The sequence below is a fragment of the Gouania willdenowi genome, chromosome 16 (assembly GCF_900634775.1).
Source record: "Gouania willdenowi chromosome 16, fGouWil2.1, whole genome shotgun sequence".
Taxonomy (NCBI): Eukaryota; Metazoa; Chordata; class Actinopteri; order Blenniiformes; family Gobiesocidae; genus Gouania; species Gouania willdenowi.
Window position 1 is genome coordinate 27,200,557 of NC_041059.1, and position 25,849 is coordinate 27,226,405.

General features: G+C 38.8%; 1 protein-coding gene across 4 annotated transcripts in view; it reads right to left on the reverse strand.

Moving 5' to 3' along the window:
• The window catches only part of LOC114477912 (nuclear factor of activated T-cells, cytoplasmic 1-like), a 114,729-nt gene that overhangs the window by 24,366 nt on the left and 64,514 nt on the right, over positions 1–25,849 (reverse strand). For 3 of the 4 annotated variants that reach the window (XM_028470604.1, XM_028470601.1, XM_028470602.1), the window contains 3 exons: positions 22,690–22,745; positions 20,095–20,227; positions 7,139–7,810 (listed from right to left, as the gene is read on the reverse strand). In XM_028470604.1, coding sequence (XP_028326405.1) covers positions 7,139–7,810; positions 20,095–20,227; positions 22,690–22,745 — 861 coding nt within the window. The remainder of the gene's footprint in view (positions 1–7,138; positions 7,811–20,094; positions 20,228–22,689; positions 22,746–25,849) is intronic. The other variant, XM_028470603.1, reaches the window with a different exon arrangement.

Here is a 25,849-nt window from a genome sequence, read left to right on the forward strand (position 1 = left end):
ACAACCGTTACTGAGTAAATTATTTGTTTTCAAATGACATTGTGAAACAACTAAAACTTAAATGACCAGACAACAATCAAATGCGACCAATCAGAGCCGACCAATCAGATTAAAAGTAATGCACGGCGTTAAAACAGCATTGAACGGAGGTAATTTTCTCGGTTTTAGAGTTCATAAATGTTGCTATACTTAGAGCGTGACAACTTTTTTTTTAAAATCTGGAATTGAATTATTGTACATTATGACAAAACTTTTATTATATACAGATGCCTTTGTGGAAATTAAATAAAGTTCCAATTGTGCAAGATCTGGTCTCTTCCTTTTTAAGTTTATAAATGAGATGTTTACTGTATGCAAGGGAACCGTGGCAAGATTTATTACCAACCATATTACAAAGTAATTAGTAACTTTTACTTTGAGTACTATTTATTTGAGCGACTTTTTACTTGTACTTGATGGATTGGATTTGGTTGTGAATAGAAATCCTCAAGACAGTTTTTTCTCTGTAGGTGGGGGCACGTCGGGGCAAAAAAGGAAAAGAGACTCGACAACAACTCTGGATTTAGTTTGAGAAAAACAAACCTCGTTGGGTTTCAACTGCACCTACACTCAATTGCAGAGGAAACAATCACACAAAAAATTACCCAGTAGCACAAAGCAATCAGTGCACTTATGTCAAATGTCAAAAATCAGCTGTGGCTCTTTGCGATCGGTGTTTTTCTTATTTTTTTTTAGGGAATAAGGGTCCTTTTGTATTTCTTCCTGGGGCAGCTGGTAAAAATCTGGCTCTCTGATTAGCGGGAGCTCTCTTGCTGCGTGCTGCTGCATTTCATGACATACCCCATCACAGCAGCAGCTAATGAGACCGGACACACAGCAGCAGCCTTATAGTACACTAAACCCATTGTTTACTTGAAACACAAAGTAGACAAAAATATACAAACAAAACAACACAAGTATCCTAACGTGGGATTTAGGGGTGATACTAAAACCTGGAAACATTTTGGAAACATAAGCTACTGAAGACGGAGTAAATTCTGACCAAGTTTATCATTGTACCAGTTGTTAGCGCCATTATCTTTACCAGAGAGCAAAAATTTTTTCTTGGTTATTGTTTTCCAGAGTTTAATAGGACTTTATTTACTGGCGGGTAGTTCTTATTGCATATTATTTTATTACTGTGCATAGATCCTGTTAAGAGTAGGAACTAATCACTGGTAAATAAAGCCCAATAAAACAATAACCAGGAATAAATATTTGCTCCCTAGTAAAGACAGCAGCTCTAACAACTAGTACAATGATAAACTTGGTGATATTAAAGTCTGTACATGTAGTACGGGGCATAATTTACTCTGTCACTGGTATGTCTGCGAAATGTTTCCGGATGTTACTGGCATTTAGCCCCATTTTCTGAATTTAACTCAACGTGTGGTTGAATGAGTCTGTGTGTGTGTGTGTGTGTGTGCGTGTGTGTGTGTGTGTGTGTATGAGATAGTAAGAGAAGAAAGAGCAGTATGATGTCACCAGGACTGCTTTTTCAGACATGACAAGCCATGGCGTCATTTGGAGTCTTTTTTAGGTTATTAGCACAGATAACTAGGCTAAATGTGACTCAGCTCTTTTTTTTTTTTTTTTTTTTAAACCAAATCTATAAGATGATGTCATTTCACTGCCACATTTTCGCCTTGTAAAGTACAGAAAGTAAGCTGCGAGTATAGAAAAGCTACAGAACTCTTCGTGGAAGCACTACCGTGACTTGTTAATGACAGTCAACAAAGCACTGAAGCGTAGCCTCTCCACCGGAGGACTACGCCAAGCTCATTTATAGCCATACTGCAAGGTTTCCTAGGTGTGATGGGAACAGGTGAAAACCAACGTTCTGCAGGGTGAAAACGGGTGCTCCACCCACAATTTGGCTCTAAAAAGAAGACGTCTCATAAAACTTCAGTGCCGAGACCAAAATCAACACATCGTGCCCTCACCTACAGCAGAGGGAAGAGTTGAACAATTTACAGTGGAGACTTTGTATTATAGTCAGGGGGGGGGGTTACGTCTCTTACCAGTTCCTTGAGGTACAGTAGCTCACGGCCGATAAGTTGAGTGATTTCTCAGGGGCTGAATAAAATCAGGGCTAGGCCAAAGAGACACATTTCCTCTGGCTGATGAGAGCCGGAGGCCTCAGTGCTGGAGCGTGGGAGGTGCAGCACTCTTGGGGAAGATCAAGTGTGCTCTTTTAGACTCCAAATCACCAGCCCCCAATTGCTGGTGAGGAACGCTTTTCTACAAGCCTGGTGTTAAATCATTGCTGCTGTGGTGAGGTCATCCGCTTGTCTTCCTTCTCTAATGGAGAGCTAGTGAACGCTAGCAACCTCCATATGGACGCTAAGGATTGCAAAGGCCTGGGAGCTGTGTTTTTTTTACCCTTCTTTATTTCCACCTGTGGCTTATTTGGAGCAAATGGAGGTACGCGATGGCACTACACTGGATACTTGAGAGAGCAGAAGAGAGAGAGAAATTATAAAAAAAATATGGACATAAATCTATTAAGCAGCCGCTAAATTTATGATTTTCAACTTTGGGGTCAGGACACTATATGGCAGACAAAGGCAACTAGCGGTCCTCTGTCTAATTTTGTGCGACCCCCAAAACAAAATTGTAATTCATGAAGTTGGACGTTAAAACATAACACAAAACTCCAGAAACACAGAAAACTACAGCAAACTGGACAAAAAGACAACTAAGACACACTAAACAATATGACAACAAAAGCAACAACATAAACAAAAGCACTACAAAAACACACAAAATGGCACTGAAATTGCACAAAATGAGAGAAAAACACACAAGACAACAATAACACAATTTTTTTTGAAAAAAACACAATGACTTAAAAAAACACACAATAAGGCAACAAAACATTGCCCTATTGACAAGAAAATAGACAAAATGAATTAAAACTCAAATTGTCTAAAACACCAAGAAAACTCTCACAAAATGACTACAAAGGCTACCCTTGGTTCTTTTCCTCTATTAATACTCTGTGCTATTATATTAAATGCTAACGTAAATGTTGATAATGTGGTCCTCGGAACAGAAAATCCCATTTTTTTGGAATATATATATATATACAGGTATATATATATATATATATATATACTGTATATCTGAGCTCAAACATGATTGAAAACTAATTCAAAATTCAAAAACTAATTAAAAAAAAATGTCTTTGGGGTCGCCAGAAATTCTTGACATCAAAATAAGGACATGACACAATCCAAAAAAGGTTGTGAACCACTGCACTAAATACTGTTTCTTTCCACTTATTTACAAAATGAGATTCTTTAAAATGTGTGTTATCACTCGTTCATTCCATCATTATGCTCTATAGTTGTAGTAAAATATTGTAGTTGGATAAAGAGGGTACTTTATGAAAAACTTTGAGAACCACTGATTTGGAGGATATGATAGAGTCGTGCTTTAGAGTGTAGATCCTTCAGTCATATGCCATTACATATGAACACCTACCACGGATGAGCTTACCACAGATACCCGAGTAGACGTTAGATGATGCTCAAATAAAGGCCGACTCACTGTCCTTGGTGAATCAATAGGCATTTTTCTGCATCCCTAATGCAACTGTAATCACTGGCTGAATACATTTAGCCATAGAGCTGAGATGTATTGAACTCACTAAAGTGACTATGAATATAGTAATGGGCTAGAGCAACAGTTTATATGCATTTGACCAACTTTCATAAAGATTAAATAACCCCAGGCAAACCTTTTAGGAAAGGTAATCAAAACTAGAGTTTTACTGTATTCAAATCTCTCTATAAAAGTAAGGACTCTCTGTCTGTGTGTGTGTGTGTTCCTCAAATATCTCTACGGATCAGGGTCAGACTGACCTGAGAGTTTCAACATGGCTGCTGCTTGGTTCAAGGGTGTGCGATGTCGGATTTGTTTGGACTGCAATTATACTGTTAGTAAATTATTTCATAAATGCCGCAAGCATTGTCAACTGGAGCCACCACGGTCACATGCACACCAAAGCCAATCTCTGCACACCGTAGCCACGTGGGCAACGGAGCCAATCACTGGAGAGCCCACCTCCGGAGTCAACGGACGCACCGGTGCTTCACGTTTGGACCTGCAGCGGTATATTGCTCCCATTCTGTGCATCGAAACTGAATGTTGAGATTTATAACAATAAACAAGTCTGGACTGATTGTGTTCCGGTCTGAAGGGATCCGGATCCGCGAGGACAACAAATTGGAATCGGAATCTGTGGATGTTTGTGTGTAGCTAGCTGCTATATGACACACTCTTAACGTAAGTTAACATTAGGCCATCAAATCTTCACTCTCTTAGCCCTATTCATTCTGGATGTCTGGATACTGTCATCACTCATCTGTAGTTAAGTTAGGATTAGGTACTACTCGACATAAAGCTGTGGGTGTATGTCTCTCTGAATATGTGTGTGTGTGGGTAAGTACACGTGCGCCAACCTGTATGTTTTGCATGATGTGACATGCATGAATATTACATATATTTAATCATTTACAGTTTATAATTTAAATGACCCTCACTATCACAAATCCTCACCATTACTGAACAATTTCTCACTCTAATAAAATCATCACTGTGCTACAACAGCCATCATTCTCTGTCTATCTTACCATTTTATAACTTAAAACAAATTATTCAAAACTTAACATGTTGGTTTAAACATACTGAAGGCTTGCGTTCAACACCAATGAAACAGCATAACATGATAGAAAACACATTTATACTTATTACAATATTCAACCATACATACCCTTTAATTATCCTCAAAACAGAAATCTAACCAGATTTAGCCTTCAAAACACTTTCAAATATCATGCTGTTGCATTACTGTTTTTGCTGTTTTTCAATCTCAAAAAAGCAAAAGGCACCGGTAGTACTTTCACATTAGTGGAATAGGGTTCAACTCCCTGTCCTTGCTAAAAGCCAAAATATATGAAAACACAACAATAGTTATGACTCTACACATTTCACAACAAATCTAAATGCCACCCATAGCAATACTAACAGGGATTAGAGCTTAGCATCTCCGCTTCACAGCATGAAGGCTATCAGTTCATGCTGGGGTTGACCTTACACCTTTCTGTGAGGAATTTACAAGGTCTAGGACTGGTATCCTCTGCAGGGTGAACCCTGTCATGTGCCCACTGTATGCAGGGATAGACACCCGCAGAATAGATCATGATAAAAAAGTGAATGATCAATGATAAATATTACTTTAAGTCACTTAGTAGATGTTTCTTTTATGTAATAAAAAGAAAATAAAAAGAACAAGATTCCAAAAAAATTGAAAACTGTTTATAGAGTGATAAACAAACTACCTTTCACTCTGTTGTCTGTTTATGAGCTAAGGACTAATGTGACTCATCAGGACTGACAGCTATGCTGACAACAGTATTTCAACTCAATTACAGTTCCACAGCTAAACTCCCCTGGTCCCCTCATGCCTATTACCATTCTACTCCCAGAGCTGTTGAGTGAAGTGCGTAAGAATCACACTCATTTATATGTGAGTAAGTGTTCTTACTGTAACACACACACACCCGTACAAACACATACGCACACTTTGTCAAAACAACCAAATCGCACAAACATTGTTTGTATTGGTTGTATCAGATTGTTTTCCTGCCATAAACAGCACTTGAGGCTTCATGCATAAGGCAGGCTTTTTCTTAATGCAGACACAGTTGATTTTACTGTAGCGGGGGACACAAAAATGTGACAGTCTGAGGGCCACATTATCACCAACCTGAGCATTAATAAAGGGAACAAAAAGGTTTGTGGATATTTTCCTGTGATTTTTATTAGTAGTAGTTTTTCATCTTTTTGTGTGTTTTTGTTATATTTCTTGTATATTTCTGTAATTATTTGGTGTATTTTTCTTTTGTTTTGAGTGTAATGCATTTTTTTATGTATTTTTGTCATTGTTTTATGTATTTTTCTGTATTTATATAGTCATTTTGAGTGCTTTTGAAGTAAATGTGTTTTTACTGTTGTTTTGTGTATTTTTGGAGCAACTTTTGTACGTTTATGTTGGAAGCTGCACAAAAACAAATAGAGGGCCACATTTGGCCCTCGGGCCAACGGTTGTCCATGTCTATCTTAATGTGCACATCACGGCTACGAAATTCTGTGGTTATCTGCCCCTGTTGATGTCAAACCATTGGAGAATTGATAGGCATTTACGCACAAACACACATATTCACACGTTACTTTACTAGACAAAATGTGTAAAGGAAATGTGAGATGACCTTGTCCAACATGGACGTGTCCCACTCACCTATACATATTTCTCATGATAAACACACATTTTAATGCTAAAACTGAAAATATGCCATTATTGGGTGCAACAAATATGAACTGACGGTATAGGTAAAAAACTGCTGCGCGCACAGATAACAGGTTGCTGACCTGAGCAATGGACACAGACATGGAAGGCAATAAACCCAACCATCTGGTCCCTTGGGTGTGACTGATTTCATTGCTAAAGGGAGAACAGTGACCCCGCGGTCTCCCTTGATGACGACAGAGTCGCTGTGTTGACTCCAATGGGAAAAGAAACGGGAAAACAAAAGCCTCTGGCTTCTGCCTCCCAGCATCCCTCCCAGAAATACAGGGGGGAGGAAAGACGGGCAAACGGTCCGGTTCAGGAAACCCCTACCCATTGTTTTGCTTCCTTCATTAGTCGTTGTGTCAACAGTTTAGTTCACTTATGCGTGTGCCACTGTTTTTGTTCTGCTGCTCCCCGGCTGACCTCGGTGCTCTGATGTTTTGACAGATTGTTTCAAAATCCCATCAAAGCGATTACTGTTGTAAAGTCCAGCCGTCGAGTTGGACAACACAAGCTGGGCTCCATGGTACACCAAAAGCAAATAAATCTGCCAGGTCTAAAATTAAACAAATCTGCCGCCTGCATTTGGTCAGGAAGCTCTGAGAGGTGTAGCAGGGTGTGGTTATGAGTGAGGTCCTCTAGATAAGCTAATGGTGTTAAATGAAAGTGATGTGCTGTGTAAACAGCCGTTACTGGTGTGGACGGAAGGAACTTCAGCATACTCTTTCATCTAAAAGAACTCACCGTCATCAAGGTACATCTGGTCCAGTTCCTGGGGTTCCTGTTTGACAGCGATGGTCATTGAAGAGGGGCTGGCGTCCTCAGGTAGTTGGCAGGGTGAGTTCCCTTTGTTCTGAGATGAGTTTGCCGCTGCCTGCACCTGACTGGGGCTGTAAGCTGAAGCAAATGGACTCTCTGCAGGCCCACCAGGAGTGGATGGGTGGGATGCTGGAGAGGATGAGGAAGAGGGGCTGCTGTTGGGATAAATGGGATGGTAGCTCTGGGCTCCCGGGCTGTTGAGGCTGTTGGAGCTGCCATGGGAGTGAAGAATCTCTAAGGATGAGTTGTGGTCTGGTGACGGAGGGTGGCCTAGATTTGTGTGACCGGGGCTCTCTTGAAAGTGGGAGGCCATTGGACCTGATGCTGTTGTGTGAGTCGGGCTATTTGGCAGGCACTTGATGTACGCCACAGGGGAGAGATCGTGTAGAGTGGGACTGGAGCTGGGAGACGAAGATGGCATTGTGGCATGGCTCGGTGGACAGGGAGGGTAGGCACCAACTAGGCAGGCATCAGGATCAGCCACCGGCATGACCGGAGTGAGCCTGGTCTGATTGTAGTAAGGCTTTGAGTGCATGGAGAGCCCGACAGTCCCCAGAGAATCATAGTCATCATTGGGTTCTGTCTTTATTATCGGCACTGGGAGAAGAAAAAAAAAAAGAGAAAGAAAGGTGGGAGATGTTAAAAACGTGTGGAGAATCCACGTGGCAACCTGAGTGCTGGAGTCAGGCTGAGTAAAGCAGTGAGCAGGAACAATTTCCCTCCGTAATCCAAACAAACAACCAGTAGTGGATATGGGCTGTGGGTCAACTTGGCTAAGTACTCAGAGGAGAGAAAACCTTACACCCCCACCCAAACCACCACCCATCTTTACCACACTGTGAAGAAAAGCAAAAAAGGAAAGAAAAGAAAGAAAGAAATGATGAGTCATTAGTGTGGAAAGCCACAGCTGGTGTTAATCATGAATAAGAACTGTTTTCTTTCGACTCTCCTCCATCTCTGATATCCACTAAAAGTACTTTAAAGAAATGAGCTGCTGCTGTTGCTGCTGGAGAAGCCCGGGACCCCTAGGCTTTCTCCCCACTCTAAAAGTAAGTCTTGCTTTCACGAAGCAGGGATGGGGGCGATGATTTGATTTTGATTAGCGTGCCTGAGCTCCCTAACAGGCTGCAGAGCTACGCCTGCGGTTTGAGGAGCTTCAGACCTCGGCTAATGCAGGAGAGTGCCGTGACGCTCACCACTTGATCATTCTGCCTCCTCGCTTGTACTTTGTAGTCCAGCACAGACTGTCTCCTTTGTTTCCTGATTAGAACTTCTGAGTGACAAGTATCAAATAACACCTCTCGCGTGTCAAGAACAAAAGTGCCTGAAAAAAAGTTTCTCCTTCAAAAGCGGAGGGACCTTGATAAATTTTGGATAAACGACAGGTGGGATCGTCATTAACAAGCCCACTGTGGACTTATTATTGAAGCACATACGCACAGACTGCCAGCAGAACACAAACAGGCTGCTGTTAAGATACCCAGATGCATAGCAAAAGTCTCTGAGTCACAATGGACATACTGTTTCTCTTTCTGCACATTGTTAAATTAGCTAATGGGTGTGGTGAGCATTTAATGCCAACTGTAATGAGCTTTTGGCTAAACTCGCTCAAATGGACATCTACTAAAAGGCGTACAGTTGTCAGTATGAATACGGTGTTTGTATAAAACCAACAGGACTTTTTTGAAAACACAGATGAGTATATTGTATGACATTAAGACATATTTTTCTTCTGGTGTTGAAAGTGAAAAGCAATGAATCCTGCCTGTGTCCTCCAGGGTGCTGAGGTGTGCTGCAGTGATAACGCAGTAGTGAGCACATTTACGTCAACCCTGAGCTCTGGGACCTGGGTCAGAGTCTGGGGAAGCAATGTAGGGAGAGTCCCGTGATGCTCAGGGCTTTCATCTGTGCCGCGCGGGGAGTAGCAGGTTGGGCACATGGTCTCCACTACATCCTCTACCACCTCCCTGTGATTGTGTGTGTGATCTTTTAACCTGTATTTTCCTCATTAATGACCGACAAATCACTTTCCACTACAACCATTTTGGTTGTTTAGATTAGTACCGTACTCTGTGTTCAAATATAATTTGCAAAATATTTCTGATGAATATCTTTAGAAATAACAATTTACCAATAATACATATACAGTATGTAAAAATACTTAATATACTTAAAATACTCAGATAAGCTTTTACAATCACAGTACAGATTTAATGTTGATAGTAAAATGTATTTCTGATTAAAAAAAAAAAAAACATTTCTAAAGGACTGAAAAAGTGTCAAATTCACAACATTTTGAAAGCATAATTACTTTAAACCAACAAAGTAAAATCACTTTTCTAAATACCTAAAATATATTTATTCCAAAAGCTAAAAGCTTTGTACCATTTACAATGAGTTACTTCCTGCTTTGGCTCCACTGATCTGAATAAATTAGAGTTGTTTAAATGATATTTTTCAAACTGCCTTCTTCTGCATTGACAGTGTGACATTACATATTCAACTATAACATTGTAATGTTTCTTCTTCATTTTCTGACTGCAGCCAAAAAATAATGCTATAAAATTGACCTATTGCATTGTGGTAAATGATGGAAGGAGGTAAAAAGATGAACGGAAAGGAAGAACCTGATCAGGTTTCACTACCTGTTTAAACTGGAGCCACAATTTGAGCCTCCATCATGTTGCTGCTTCACAGAAACTATGATACCTGTCTTCTTTGAATCCAAATCCCAGGGGCCTCATTTATAAAACATTGAGTAGAATCTATACTAAAAGTGAACCTATGTAAAAAATCTGAAAATACAATACGCCAAAAAAAAAATCTGATTTATAAAACCACCTGCTCGCAATTTTCCCTTTATAAATCACAGCCCAGCTAGAAGTTGGCAGAGGTGAAGTCACTTCATGTTTCGCCATTGACACGCCCACATTCAACCATAAATGGTCAATGCAAAGGAGTTCATGAATAGGGCTGGGTACCGAAACGCGGTAAACGGTAGTAACCAGACCGAATGAGAACAAACATTTCGGTGCCCCGCCCCCCCCCCGGTCGTTGATCGTGACGTCAGTGCCGCTACTCATCAGATTCAGCACACCCTTTGCTCATAACTGATAGTGAGAGGATAAAAGACCACATGGAGTTTACTTAAAAGCTAAACAATGCACCGTTTGATAACTTACGTGACCCGGAGCCAAGCACATCAACAACAACAGCAGCCAGTGTCGACGCGCCCGGACAAATTGAAGTGAGTTCCGCTGCCAGTGTGATGCACATCATCACAGATTATAACAGCAGCCTTTCCTCTTCGGGTCAGTCTAGTAATTTAATGTCAGCTGATGGCAACCTGGCAAACACCGTTGCTAGTGTGATAACAACATATGAGCTGATCTTATTCTTCAACTCAGTGTTCGCTGACTTTCTGTTTAATGTTAAGCTCATAACAAGTTGTGTTTGTAGACAAAATGTTGAACCTAAGCTTTAAACACCAGATTTAAAAGGCACAGTTTAGCATTTACACAGGAATGCAACAGACTGGCTAGCTCAGGGGTTTACTTCAACCTGCGGCTCAGGAGCCACGTGTGGCTCTTTGACTCTTTCCTATAGCTTTAAAACAAAAAAAATTGAAATAAAGAGTTTTTTTATTTTTACAAAGGTTATTAACGATAATTGACAAATAAAATCATGGTAACAATATTAATCTCCAGTATTATATACCTTAATATATTATTGTTTTACTGGCTATTATTTAAATGTTTTTGTTTATTTATTATTTCCAAATGTTACTTGTATTTATATTATTTAAGGTAATATTGTTTTCAATTTGGCCCTGAAAATAAAAGGGTATTGTATTTTGACCAAGTGTATGCGGTTTAGTTTTTTTAAAAGTACCGGTTTAAGCACAGTTTAAGCACCGGAACTGTTTAAAAAATACAGAGTAGGCGCCGGGATCGGATAAAACCCAACTGATACCCAACCCTACTCATGAATGGTTTTTGCATCAAAACGAGCTGCTGACCAATGCGATTCTCCTAAAGTCTCCAAAGTGTTCGTGCGCCAGGTTCAGAGTTAGCGCACCAGTGCACACATAGTCACGCTACGGTTATTTTTTTATAAATCACAACCTTTGCCATTTTCAAGCACTGTTTTTAGCGTAATCAAGCTTTATAAATGAGGCGCCAGGTAAGAGCGAATGAGCCAAGCTAGTCAGGTTATTGACATACTTCAGTGACAGTATGTTACAGTAGTGAACACTGCTAACTTTTGTTGCACAAACTAAGCTCTTAATGAATTTCACACAGGTGCTGATCTGATAGAGCGACTGTTTTATACTCATTAGTTCAGACTTATTGTGATAATTGTCACATTTATAAAAGCAGCTTGTTGTAGAACGAGAACGTTTGTAGAAGCTACAGCTGTCAGCAGAAATATTTGTTTGGTTTTTGAGCAAATGTAGGATGTGCTTTAACTTAAAAAATACATTGAATCACTGTACAACACTACTTTGCTGAAGGATTGATGTTTTATTTTGTGAGGATGACCATTTTCACACTAATATTTTGTGTAGTTTGTGTTGTAGCCTGGCTAGATTTATACGGTTTATTTTCGTTAAATATGAATCCATCGAATGTTGTCTTTTATGAAGAAGTACTAAAAAGTAAATAATATAAATAGTAAATACTAAAATAGTAACTCGGGTTTGTTTTGATCAGACATAAGCCAAGTTTGTAATTTCTCCCACATTCAATGTCTTCACTCAGCAGAGGCCAAATACTAAAAGCAGCTGCTGGATTGTAGAAGTTTTAGTTCAGTGATTCTCAACTGGTGGGTCGGGACCCAAAAGTGAGTCAGGGACAACTAGTCAAAAAATAAATAAATACTTAATGTCTCTCATGTTGGACTTGTTTTTTCTTTTCCTTTTGACAGATATGCTGTAAAATGCATCTTGCACAGGAAAATATATAGATTATGTTTTAAAAAAAGATTTTATATGCGTGTGTTTTCAACAACTAAATTTGGGTCCCAGGGAGATAGTAGTTGAGAACCACTTTTTTAGTTTGTAAATCCATTTGTTCATACTTAACACTAGGGATGTAACGATTCACTCAACTCCTGATACGATTCACGATACTGGGTTCACGATACGATTCTCTCACGGTTTATTTTACAAAATGGGACTGTAGAAAAATGATGACTGAAAAATATTCCTTTATGTACTGTTTTCCTTTTATTTTTCATTGTCAAAAGAATCCCTTGATAAACTATCCAAAACAGTGCAATTTAACTAAAAATAAATCTTGAATGAAATAAATAAAGGAATAATACAAATGAAGAAGAAGCCTATTAATTTAAATTCTGGTTCTATAATAAACAATGCAAAACTGCATAATAGTTATTTTTCTCTTTAAAAGTGCAACTGAAAATGTATTTTGTGCCTTAACAATTGGACTTAAAAAAAAAAAAAACATTCAGTCATTTCACTGATTTACGGCAGATATTTGTTTGGACCAGCAGAGGGCGCTGGTAACCCAGTGGTCGGTTGGCATGCAGATATCTTGCAGTGAAGAAGAGATGCTATGCTAGCAGACAGGGCTGATAGAAAAACGTGACTTTTACAGATATTCACGTAATATTACAGATATTTTCGGTTCTACAGGGGTAAGGAATCATTTATTAACATGTTTAAAAGTAGAAGGCGGCCAGAAAGAAAGTATTAGCAGATTTTGCCCGCCGCCAAAACTTCTGGATCCGCCCTCTGCTGGTTAAAACAAGTACTGCGATTCAATTTTCACAGTATCGATGTGAATCGTGATACCTATGAATCGATTTTTAACTGCCTTACGATTAATCATTACATCCCTACTTAACACATATATAAATAAATAAATAGAGTTAATACTAAACTGACTGCTTGTACCCATGTGCAGTATTATAAAGAATAAAGTATGAAACAGATTATTATGCATGGCGATGCATCATGGAATCTAATTGAATCAAATCGTTGAATGATGTAATCATTTTGAAATTAAATCAAAGTCTTCCAAGATAAAAAAAAAAATGCATTTTAGTAGCAAAAATGACTCAATAACAGGTGGTGTCTGATGTGACACATCCAGCTGTGATGGTCACTGTGTGCTTAGGCACAGAATAGGTGAGACAAAACCCAAAGCTGCCTTCAGACACGACAAAAACAGTCCAGTCTCTGTCCGACTGTGCAAATAATTTACAACGAGCAGAACAATGTGTGCTTCATTTATTTTTCCTGCATGTGTCACAAAACATGTTCCTGGCGCTCGTTTCTCCAGTTCCAACCACAAACCGATGTGTTGAAGAAGGGGGAGCGGGCACTTGTTTGTGTTAAGAATAGAACTTGATATTATAGAGGAATCTCTAACTGGTCTGTAAAAATAAAGAGACTCCCAGAAATTTTCAGTGGTTGCTTCTTGTTCTTCTTCCTGGTGACGGTTGATTGGTGTATTTAGTAAAAAGTATTTCTTATTTGAAGAACTAAACGTCACATCTACAATCGCGCAAGACTGATCGGAATAGAACCTGGACGAGCAAGGTTCTTTAAGGGAGTCCAACAAAGTCACTTGTTTCACAATTGACCATTCAACTTTATATAGTACAAGCAATCGATCCACAAATACAGACTCAATCAACATGAAAAATAAGACATATATGAAAACTACTGTAACACTACCACAATCTAGTTAAATACAACAAAAGCCCACAACATCCAGGTCATCCGTTTAGTATCAGGCTGCAAATAAATAATCAAGAATAAAGTTCAATAAGTAGTGAATAGTCTTCTTTAGCAGAGCTGGGAATGATGGGAACACGAGGTTCTCACCGCAGGACTCAGCTCATCAGTTAAACGGTGTCACGTCTGTTAATAAGACATTACTACAATGATATTATGTGTATTATCATTGATATGGCTCTCATACCAACAAGCTATTCTCTCTCTTTCATTCTCTCAGACTTTGTACCCAACAATAAAGTGCATCAATGAGCTATACGCTAATCTAACACAATGAAGAGTTGGTGTTGATTGCACAGGATTAACTCTTAAAGCAGATCGCTTGGCTTTATTTGAGGAAAATTAAACTTGACTGTCTTTATCTGGTAACACTTTAAGTGAAGTTTTATACATAAAGGCTGACATTACGCTTAGCATGAATGAGGTGTCATGAAGGCTTTCATTAAGTGTCGTTCATTACCCTAACCCTACCTAACCCCACTCGATCCCTCCACCTAACCCCAAAATGCCAACATAGCTCCAAAGGTGTCATAATTTAGCTAACAACACTTAATGACAGCCTTCATGACACCTTATTCGTTGTAACGACAGATAATGACAGCGTAATGTCAGCCTTCAAGTAAAGTGTTACCCTTTATCTGTTACATGCTTATAAATAAATGTAGGACATTGGAATATTTATCATTCCTGTGAGAGCAGACACTGGCGATAAACTGAATAATGTCATTAAAATGGAATTATCCTCGTGGCACAGAAAAGCGTAAGAATGAGAAAACAGGAGCAATAGAAATTGAGCAGGTAAGTCGTTTGCTTTGGAATTGGATGGAGGTTAACAGATAAAGTTTCAATCCTGCTAACTAGCTAGCTCAGCTAGCTTTGGATAAACGCTCATAGTACATTGTTTATCTAAAGCCCACATGTTTTGCTAATTGACAGTTGGCTAATTTACAATAACCATGTGACTGGTTAATTTATTATAATGGTCTGCCATGGGACTGACATACTGGCGTGACATCACAAATACATTGTTTATATAAAAACAGGAGTGTGCCATATTGGTGTCATTGTCCAGTGACATTTACCGAAACTAAAACATTTGGACAATGAATGTGGTGTGAAAAAAAACTGCAAATGTAACAGTTTAATAATAAGAGCCAAACCTTTTATACATTATGGATGCAGGGCGAGAAGGTCTTATCTAATTATGTATGAAAAAGCTTTTTTTTATTACATTATTTATTGTTGTATAATTTCGTTCCCATACAAGTACATTCCTCTAAAATGCAGCTACTGGTGTTCAGCTCCGGTGCTTGCGTTTCACTCGAAGAACAACATGCTTGTCATGTGACCTAAATGGAAAATAAAGGTGGTTTTCACAAGCATCTGTGGCCCAGAGAGTGTTTGCTTCATCCTTCCGCTATTTCAAACAAGTCAGGCTATTTTAAGGCTGGAGTTTGCCTTTTTATAGAAAGGCAGACAGTGTGGGGTGAGAAACGCTCTGTGTAAACAACGTCACAGACCACATGTGTACTTGAAGTGGGACATCGGCCGGAAGAGGCTTTTCATACAGGCGGGATAAACAAAGTGATGACAACGGTGTACAAGTCTGTGTGTGAATGTTTGTGTGTCCCGAGCCCACCCCTGAGCCACAGTGATGGTTGTTACTGATTGTTGACACACACACACGCACACACACACACACATATCCTCAAAAGCAAAAAAAGCTTGACAAAGATTTCCTCGTTCTCTGATCCTGTACTCAAACTAGGAAATTATTACAGTAATTGTCACCAGTGAGGGTCTAATTAAAAAGATTATACACAAATTTGTGTTAGTGCCATGATTAGGGTTGGATAAATAAAAAGCATAAACATGTTTATCTATTCCCAAATGCCGTGTTAAAACCATTTTGGTGGATTACACATAAAGGAGTGTTTTTTTTAAAATGCTGTTTTGATAACTTAAAGCGACTTAACCACATAGACTCTACCTGTGTGTCATCCAAAGGTTGATATTGTGGCTTCTACAGAAACGCTATGGCTGAAGGCAAAAAAACTCAATCATTCACAGTAAGAAGGGAGTTTAAACACTTCGTAAAGGAAGTTTTCTGCTTTGCGCTCCAAAACCCACATTGTAACGCGCAGAACTTTTTTCAAAATTCAACTCACGTGACGTGTCAACAACTTGTGTGTTCATGGTGGAGTCAAAAACTAATTTTTGTGTGGAAACGCTTTCCTTCGACATTTGCTTGCGAGTACTTCCCAATCAGAGGATTTTCAAGAACAACTTTTGAACAAGAAACAGGAACAGTTTGAAAAAATGTCAAATGAAATTTATAGAATGGACTAAACAATGAAATAAAGATGTGTAATTCTATGTTAGTTTATAAGAAGACCTTAAAATTTTAAAATATCAAAGGTTACAATGAAAATTGATTGTTTTTGATTCTTCGGTTTAACCTATTATGTGTTTTGTAACTATGTACGAGTACTGATGTTTCATTGTGAATAATTTAGTTAATCCTATGACGGTACATGATAGGCAAAAATTCCTTTTTCGATTGCTTTTTGATAAATTATGTTATAAAAACATTCATTCGTTCATAAATATGAGTTATGTGGTTAAGCAGTAGTTAAAACACTGTCACGGGTGTGTGGTTTACTTTTAAAATCAGGTGGTAGTAAACTGTCATCGATATGTATTCTTTAGGTAAAAATAATGAATAAACAACAATTTGATTATTAATAAATAGGTTGCTCTGCTTGGGTTCTTCCTTCCTCTGATATTTTTCATGTTTTTTCGTTGGACTAGGACAGGGGTCTGCAACCTGTGGCTCTGGAGCCTCATGTGGCTCTTTGACTCTTTTGCAATGGCTCCCTGTAACTTAAAAAAAAAAAAAAAACTATTGAAATTTTTTTTTTTTTTACTGAGGTTATTAATGATTAATGACAAATAAAATCAAGATATAACAATTTGTTAACCTAAAAATAAATCATGTTGTGCAATGACTCAGCACCTTCCTACTTCACCTCCTGCAACATCTACAGACCATCAACTTTCCTGCACCTGTGGCTAACCTTAAGTTTTAAATCCCTGGTAAAATAAAAATAACTAAACCAACAAAAACACTATTGTGGAAGAAAATAGAGATTTTAATTGTGTGGGAACAGATTCATTTAACCACCAATGTGCAGGTCAAATATGCATGTTTTATGTGTGGCAAGAAATGAGTAATTAGCATGTGTTGATCACATGATCATGTGTTATCAAACTCAAGTTACTTTTTGTAGCCTTTTAAATACATTCAATTTAATTGCATTAAAAACATTTATATAACATTGTGTTCATGTAAACTGAGATGTGTAAGAATTTGAAGATGCAAGATACTGTTTTATTTCTTGACGTCAATTTATTTTATTTTCAACTGTTTTTAAGTTGCCGTGTATAGAATTTAATTCAGTGTATTGTCTTCATTGAGAAGGTATTTTTCGGCTCCAGGAGGACTTTAATCCAGGTGAGATGAGGCAAAATGGTTCCTTTGAGAGTAAAGGTTGCAGACCTCTGGACTAGAACTAACCATCCCACAGCCCAAGGGTTCCCCCATACTGCTTCCATAAACAATACTTGACTGTTTTAACATGTGGTTGACATAATATTAATACCACTAACATAACTAATTGAAAACATGATGATATAATATGATGCCTTCTGCTAAATCATGATGTCATCCCCGAAACCCATAAAACCTCAACATTTGAAGTTGCTCAGTTGCAGGTGATTGAGATGCAGTATAAATCATCTCATAAAGGGATCAAACTGACAATATATCTGTAAAAACTATGAAAATCATTTTTGCTATGAAGCATGAAGATCTTAAAAGTCGATTGTGTTTATTTCCTGATGAATTTACTACATTATCTTCCACTAAAATCACTAATACTCAGGAACACAACTTATTTATTATTAATTGTTTATACTTCGATAAACATCAATACATTCTAATCATTTATGAAAACCTTGAAAAGTAATGAACATACATTCAGCTTTTTAAGCTTCTTAAATGGGCAGTGTTGGCTATAATGTACTACAGCCATAGCTTGGTTGTGGAGGCCAAGCCTTCATAACAACGCCGCTTTTTGATCCTTCGATATCGACTCTTCCTGTTATTGTGAAGCAGAATTCATCAAGCGTTGGATTGTTCTCCCACTAATAATTAACGTCAGCTTGGGTTTAAGAGGTTAGTTTACCCTACAGAAGATCTGATGGAGTAATCTTAGTAAGATTTATTACACCCTGGTTAACATCCATGTGTAAAAAACGAAAAAAAAAAAAGTCTTACAATGAGAAAATACTTGTTTCAGCAAATCTGCTCCATTGATATTTACTGTGTATCTATGTCAACAAAACACTCCTTTTAGATAAAGGACTACTCCAACCAGCAAAGCATGTGATAGTTATTATTTAAAGTGTAAAGTTTTCGGATATTCTTGGTTGTGTAAATCTCATAATAGCTTCACAGCCATTTTGGCTGCAGCTCTTAGAAGTTAATTATTGCTCTTTGGCATGACGTTGGCCCTGCTTGTGTGGTCGGAGTGTATTTGGCAGTCAAAGACACAACCAGTGATCTTATAATTAAACCTGTGTTGATGCTGGGGGGGGGGGATAAAATAGAGACGCACCATAGAGCTGCTAAATAGCACTGTTGTGGGGGTGCAGCATGTATGTGAAGTGAAAGGGATAGGCTATATATGGCTCGTCTGTCCTGCACTGGCTCAGTTAGCCACAATGCACCAACAGGCATCTCCAAATAGGGCTCTGCTCCACTTCTTTCTCAGAGCTGCATCCAAAATTCTAATCACTTATCTGTTGCGGTCATGAATACATCTGCTCATAATCTAAATGTCACATCTTGTTAACAGCCCAAGGCCTTAAAACACAGCACATGCTATCCCTGAAGCAATAGACCCATTAGCCGCTGATCAATGAAAACAAGATACCTGTGTTTTGATCTAATTGATTTCCCTGTTTATCATGAGGGTGAGTGCAAATGCATGGTTGCTGATTGGAATCTTTAAACCTGCCAGGACCCTGAGGAGTCGGGTCGGTACGTTTTTGTGTTTTCGGAGCATCACTAATCCTGTCCTCAAAGTTGTAGGAAATAAATACATTTGCTCAATGAAAATTGACATTTGTATGTTCAGCATGATCAATTTTATTTTTATTAAAATATGTATTTTATTTACATCATAATATTATATAAATCATTCACCAATTCTGCAGCACTTAAAAACATTTGCCACAATGATTCAGTAAAAATAAATACTAGAACTTTATCACGTGCAGCAGTATTTAACTATACTAAATATTACCTAGATCTGTTGTGGAAAGTGACTCAGATGTTAGATGGAGCTCAGTGGTGATTATTATTGCAACAACACATCATCAGTAGGATAAAACTAACCTGGTAGTGTGAGGGCCCCTCACATGGTCTACAAGGGCTACCTGGTGCCCGCGGGCACAGTGTTGGTGACCCCTGACTTAAGATGATAAAATGTATCAAAGGATGTTTAGGTTTATTGGTGCAGTTGATAATCTATTTGTTCTTTTTGTGAACTCTTCTCTAAACTCTCAGCGATTCATTCTTAAGATTCCATTGTGAGAGTCGTCTATAAACACTGAGGCCGGGAGCACATGATAACACACTGAGGTATTCCTGCGTTTTCAGGTTGATCGATGAGTGACAAGGCAATTGCTCTCGCTGGTGGACTTTTGCACGTGTGTATTTTACACTTCATCGGAGCACAGGTGACATGGGGAGGTAGTCGGAGTGTGAACGGTGATTGACTTCTTTAAATCAACATGGCTTGGAGGCTCTGTCACTCAACACCAACACCTCATGGCTGCGGAACGCGGCTTTACTACAGAATAAACACACCTCATGTCTTCTGCTCTCACTCACGGGCTAAAGCCAAATGGCAGGTGAAACATCAAAAACATCCACTGAGGCTGACCGCTGACTTGTATGTACGTACTGTATAGGAGGTTAAAGAAGTAGTTTGTATGATGAATGCAAGGCACTGCATGGTGTCACTGTTAAAGAGGTGTGGGTGATGATTACCATTTGGAGGCAGGTAGGTGAAGCGCTGGTACTGGCTTCTCTTCCGCTTGCCGTTGCAGACGTAGAAGTTGACGTGCACTGGGCTTGATGTTCTCTGGTTTTTGTATGGTGGAATCTCCACAACAAGGGTGCACTAAAATAGGAATAAGAAGTTTTTCACTGTTTCCGAATCAAAACTGCGTATTTATACAAATACACACATAAACAAAAAAAAAAAACCTGTGACGAAATCACACTTTGATTTTTTGTGTCGTGCTCAGTCTTTTGATAACAAAGACCTTGTGCAGCACATTGATATTCAAATACCTGAAGTTATCATTGTTTCACTAAAGCATCTGGCTGGGTCTGATTTGAGCGAAACCACACAAAATGACAGAAAAAAAACACATCGTTAAAGGACAACAAAGATACACAAAAACGACTCCAAGAACACAATGACAGGAAAAATAAAACAAAAAACACACACACACACACAAGGACAAGAAAAATGCATTAAAGAACAAAAATAATACAAATAAAAAATACAAATTCAAAATAAATATAATATACAAAAGGAAAGCAAAAATACACAAAATGACTCCAAAAACACATGAGATGACAAGAGAAAAACACAAAATGAAAAAAAAACAAAGTTCTTACTTTAAAATTATTTTTACTTTCACTTCTTTACTTTTCTATTATTTCTATTGTATTATGTTTATATAGCACTATATTTCCATTACTATTTATTTTGTTGTTTTCTGGCTTCGAGAAATAAGTCTTGTTTTTATGGAAACATGAAAACAACAATAAAAATAAAAAACCTTTAACTTTAAAGAAATCCTGTTCAAAAAAGGCTCAGTTGTTAGGTTTTTAAACTATATCTAGTGTTCCTTGTATTTTGTTTAAATTAATATAATATATAATATTAGATCATTCTAAACCAATACAAGATCTGTTTTTTAATTATTTCTACTGTAATGTGTGCACTTTTTTTTTTTAATCCTTATTTATTTAACAGTATTTGACTTCTTTCTTTTGTGTTTATTATTTTTATTTGTAATATTTCTCGGACTTCTGTAACAAGTAATTTTCCCTTGCGATGAACACAGTATTTCTGACTCTGATAGTTATATTTTTCTCTTTGATTCACCTGGGGATGATCTGTATTTTGTGATCTTTCTTTGAATTTAAATGAAGCTCTATAGATTTGAGAATATGGCTTGCTACATGACTATAGACCTGTGGGGTTGCAGAGGTTAATCAACAGCTTTGTTTATTTTGCATCTGGCCTGCTTTTCAGATACATTTTCCAAGAGGAATCCAGACTGGGATGTGGCCCAAATGAGCTCATCTGGACTGTGTAGGTGCAGCAGCAGCAGCAGCAGCAGCAGAGCCCCAGAGGTTGGTCCAATGCCCATGTTTATCTCTGAGGTAACCCCAGGGTTTTAGCGGCCTGAGAAAGAGAGTGGTAGCTAGCTTATTTGTTTGCACAGCCAGGCCTATCTGTAGGAAGGCACAATCCCCCACCCACCCCCAAGACCATGGCAAGTCTGGACGGATGTGAACTGCATGATTCCTGACTAGTGAGTCTGATCCCTGGGATATTGTCACTCGCGTGTGGGTCTAAACAGGCCAGGGTGAGGACTTTTGACAGGAAGCAGGTTTTTGTCGGTCATCACAGTGTGTACAAAGGAAGGCTGGAGTAGAGCGGAGCGGAGGGAAAGGGGGGTGGAGGTGAGCTCAGCCCTGGTCTGCCCTCCAGATGATGAAAAAGTAAACATACAGGTGGCTGATTGAGTGGGCTGAGCGAGCGCATGCACATGCACATGGCTTTCCGTCTGGACTAACCAAGGTTAGTGTGCTCAGGACAGCCATAAAAACAAAGTCAGGCATCCAGACTGAAGTAGTTTAAAAGCAGCCTGGTAGAATTAGACAGCAGAAGAAGAAGACCAGTGTTTGGCTGCTGCTTCTTGTTTGTTAGATCCACAAATAAACACACAACAAATGTTGCCTGGCCATGAGCTGTGAGCACCCACTAATTTCCTTGCATCTGGGACTCTAAGCACCACACATCAGCTGGCCCTACAGAGCAATTAGACATCAGACATCATTACCTGAGTGAATAAACAACAACAGCACGAGAGCAAGAAGCTCTCTCAGTCGCAGCAGATGCATGAGTGTAAATCACCTCAACAACAAGCAAGGGAAGAGGAGTAGCTATGAGTGAAAGGCATCAGCATTATCAAACATACTGTTGCCATGTGCAACTACGCACATTTCACCTCTTTATCACAGACAGGGTGTTTAGTCCAACTGTCTACACCTCACCACAACTCGCTGCTGATTGTGGTGAGAGGCCTACGGTGTCTACGGTGTATTTTTAATGCATTTTTAAAGCATTGAATGAAGAGGTTTAGCAAAAATGATGATGGTCACAATTGCCATTTTCCCATCCTCATTGTCTTCCTTGAATTCTGTTCTGTTGCTTTCGCAAAGGTTACATCATGACGGCGACAGGTGAGGGTGAGATGGAGAGGAAAGGAGGAGGAGAAAGCCTCGAGGGAAAGTGGAACTGAAAACGTCAGCTGAGGCAGGTAGGTGAGAAGCACTTACAGGTTTGACAGAGTCCTTGTCCACTTTAGCTTCTGTCTCCCACAGATGATGCCCGTCTAGAAAAGAAAAGAGTTTTGTCTCGTCATCGTGCAGATAGATTATACCTCATATGGAAGGTAACTGTATTGGTCAGAGCACATTGATCATGGACTGTACGCTTTGGCTCACATTTAGCTCAATCTTTTCATAAAAACAGTTGATCATTTTAAAATTGGTCCATTTGTCATTGACTGCATAATCAAAGACAGTTTAATTCAGTGGTTCTCAAACTTTCTTGGCTCAAGTACCCCTTTCTCTTATTTCTGAATTCAAGCACCCCCTTTGTCCGACTTCAAATTTTTGCTCAGAATTCTATGAAAAAACAACTACAGAGCATAAAGATGAAATGAATGAGTGATAACACACATTTTAAAGAATCCCATTGTAAATAAGTGGAATAAAACAATAATTTGTGCCTCCTGAATGTATATATTTCTATAGTTTTTATCATTTCTGGTCATCCCTCACCTGATGTGGGGCCAAGACTGACCCTTGTATTTTCAGATTATGTTCCAATTAAGATCATTAAGATCATCCTAATTATTATGATTATCATTTCTAACAAAAAATAAACATCATAAAACTCCATATTTTTAATGTTTTGTTTGTTAATTTTCCACTTACCCCCTGTAGTACCATCAAATACCCCTAGGGGTACATGTACCCCCATTTGAGAAACACTGGTTCCATTAATGCTTTGATTCTTTTTGTTCTTTTGCTTTTCCTAAGTTCACAGACTTTGCAGATTTGGTGGATTTTGAGTTTCCAGTAACATTGACTTGCTTTGGAACTGTCACTCATGGCTGATACCTCCCTCTCTGTGATTGGCCCCTCCCTCTACACCAACTCCTATTTCCAGATAAAACCCTTGTGAATTCAATCAATTCACCTTTCACAAAAGCCCCGCCCTCGTTTTTGTGATGTCCGACATTTTCCTGAGTTGGTTTCATTTGGAATGGCTGTGCGTGTTAGCGAGTCTTTTTCAAGCAATACCTGCGCGATGTCCTCCAGATCCAGGCAAAAGGGGTTATAAAATGCTGTGGAGGGATATATTTAACATATTAAAAAAAGCAACGAAGGGGACATTAAAACTATTGAAGCGATTCAACGAATGGAAGCAGTAGCAGCAGCTCCAGGTCACAACTGACCTTTTTCATTCTTTTCACCTTGTTTACCTATATTTTTTATTCTAGGTGGGTTCCTTTATTTCTTTCAAACACAGACGCACAACCTGCACAATTTTTTCTGCTGTTTGTGTCGGCAATTCTTTGCGATCGTGTCGGTTGATACTGCTCTGAGCCACGGCACCATTGTTTACACACAAGATCAGCTGTTAGCACTCCGTGCTAATGCTACGCCAGCTTACACAACAAGACCCGACATCATCATGGGAAATGTTAGATCTATCTCCAATAAGATGGACAAGCAAGCAGCGCTAACCCGGCATTCAGGGACTTCACAAGATACGTGAATGTATGTCACCTTCTTTAATCAAAATCAAATCAAATAAAGCTCTATTTTCATTTTGCTGAACATACACATTAGTGCAGACAAAATGAAACAACGTTAAAAACACATCTCTCATCACTTCAGTTGTGTACATATGATTGGACAATTATTGTTTGTGGGTGGGGTTTTGCGAAAGGTCAATTGAAAGAAGAGAAAAACCCAAACTAAAAATGAACTGCCTATATCAACCCTATAACTAAATAGATGTTTTTCCAGAAGGCAAAAAGGAAGACTTTTGTTGACAAAAGGCTATTAATAACATTTGCCACCTCACGGTAAGTCCTGGTACTAATCTAATTCAGTGCCTTTAACTCTTAGTGCAAGCAAGAAAAATACTTGCATTTTTAATTCCATCACTGGTTATTCTCTTCTTGTTGTGGTAAAAAAAAAAGTTTTCCTTGCTGCCATGTAATAAAAAGCCACTGCAGCTGTAGGAAAGCCTGCAAAAGCTCAGCTTGCATTCTTGGGGTTTTCTTTCTGATTTCATGCCACACCTTCCAGAGAAAACACTCTGGGCTTTGCAAACGCAACCATCTCCAATCACAGTGATAGTTCTCTCTCTCCCTCTCTTTTCCCTTAAAGATAACTCATTAAGCCTAATGAAAACAGAAGGGAGAAAGAAAACTGTCTGTGATTTAAATCGGTGCTAACATCAGCTCATGGTCTGAATCTACACATATATAATTCCTGCATGATTTGCTGAGCTACGCTCCAAAATTCCAAAGCTAACAGATAAGCTAACTGATGTCAGTCTCTAGATAGATAACAGAAGTCCAACAGCTTAGGGAGATGTAAAAGTCTTGTTCCTCACTATGTTTTTCACATCATGTGGTAAATAAATAATACCAGCACGCTCGTCTTATTATTGGTGAGTTGTGGAAGAGGAGGCTCCTGGTCAGCTTTGTTATTCAGGGAGTGAGCATCAGTCGATATTTCTTCCCAAAATGACCACATTAAAATTCAGAAGAGCAGAAAAACAGACCAGGAGGGGATCAGATAAATGTTTTCTATTTAAACTGAGGGAAATAGAAGTTGCATATGGGGGAATGTGTATGGCTGAAATGGAAATGAAGTGGCTGACTGGGGAATAGTAGCTGCAATATCCCAGTGGAGCTTCCATAGTGCAGTGATAGCATGGATGTAGCTGGTGATTGGGATGCACGCAAGGAAAAAGTAAGGATGGGATGTTGAAAAGAGAATGAAAGGTCATTAGGAAAGAGCAAAGTCGTGGAGAAGGTCAGAGGAAAGAATAGAGAGCCGCGTTCCTCATGTTACGTCTCAGGGAACCTAGAGGGAATCTCAACCGCCTCCGCATTGGGAGACACTCCAAGAGGCAAACCTTCGACTTAGATTACATACGAGTAAACAAGTTTTTAGACTCTACATTCCTCTGGTTAACATTCCACTCATCCCTCACACCTTTACATCACTTTTCCTCCACTAAACCATGAATCCCATATTGAATATCAAACCAAAACCGATTCGTGTCAGGGCAACCAATCGCATATTTTGCAAGAGCTGGGAATGACTGATAACCACTGAACTTTCCATTCACTTTTCCTTCTCTGCAACATCTGCGAAATGCGTCTGTTGCCTACAACACCTCCTCTTT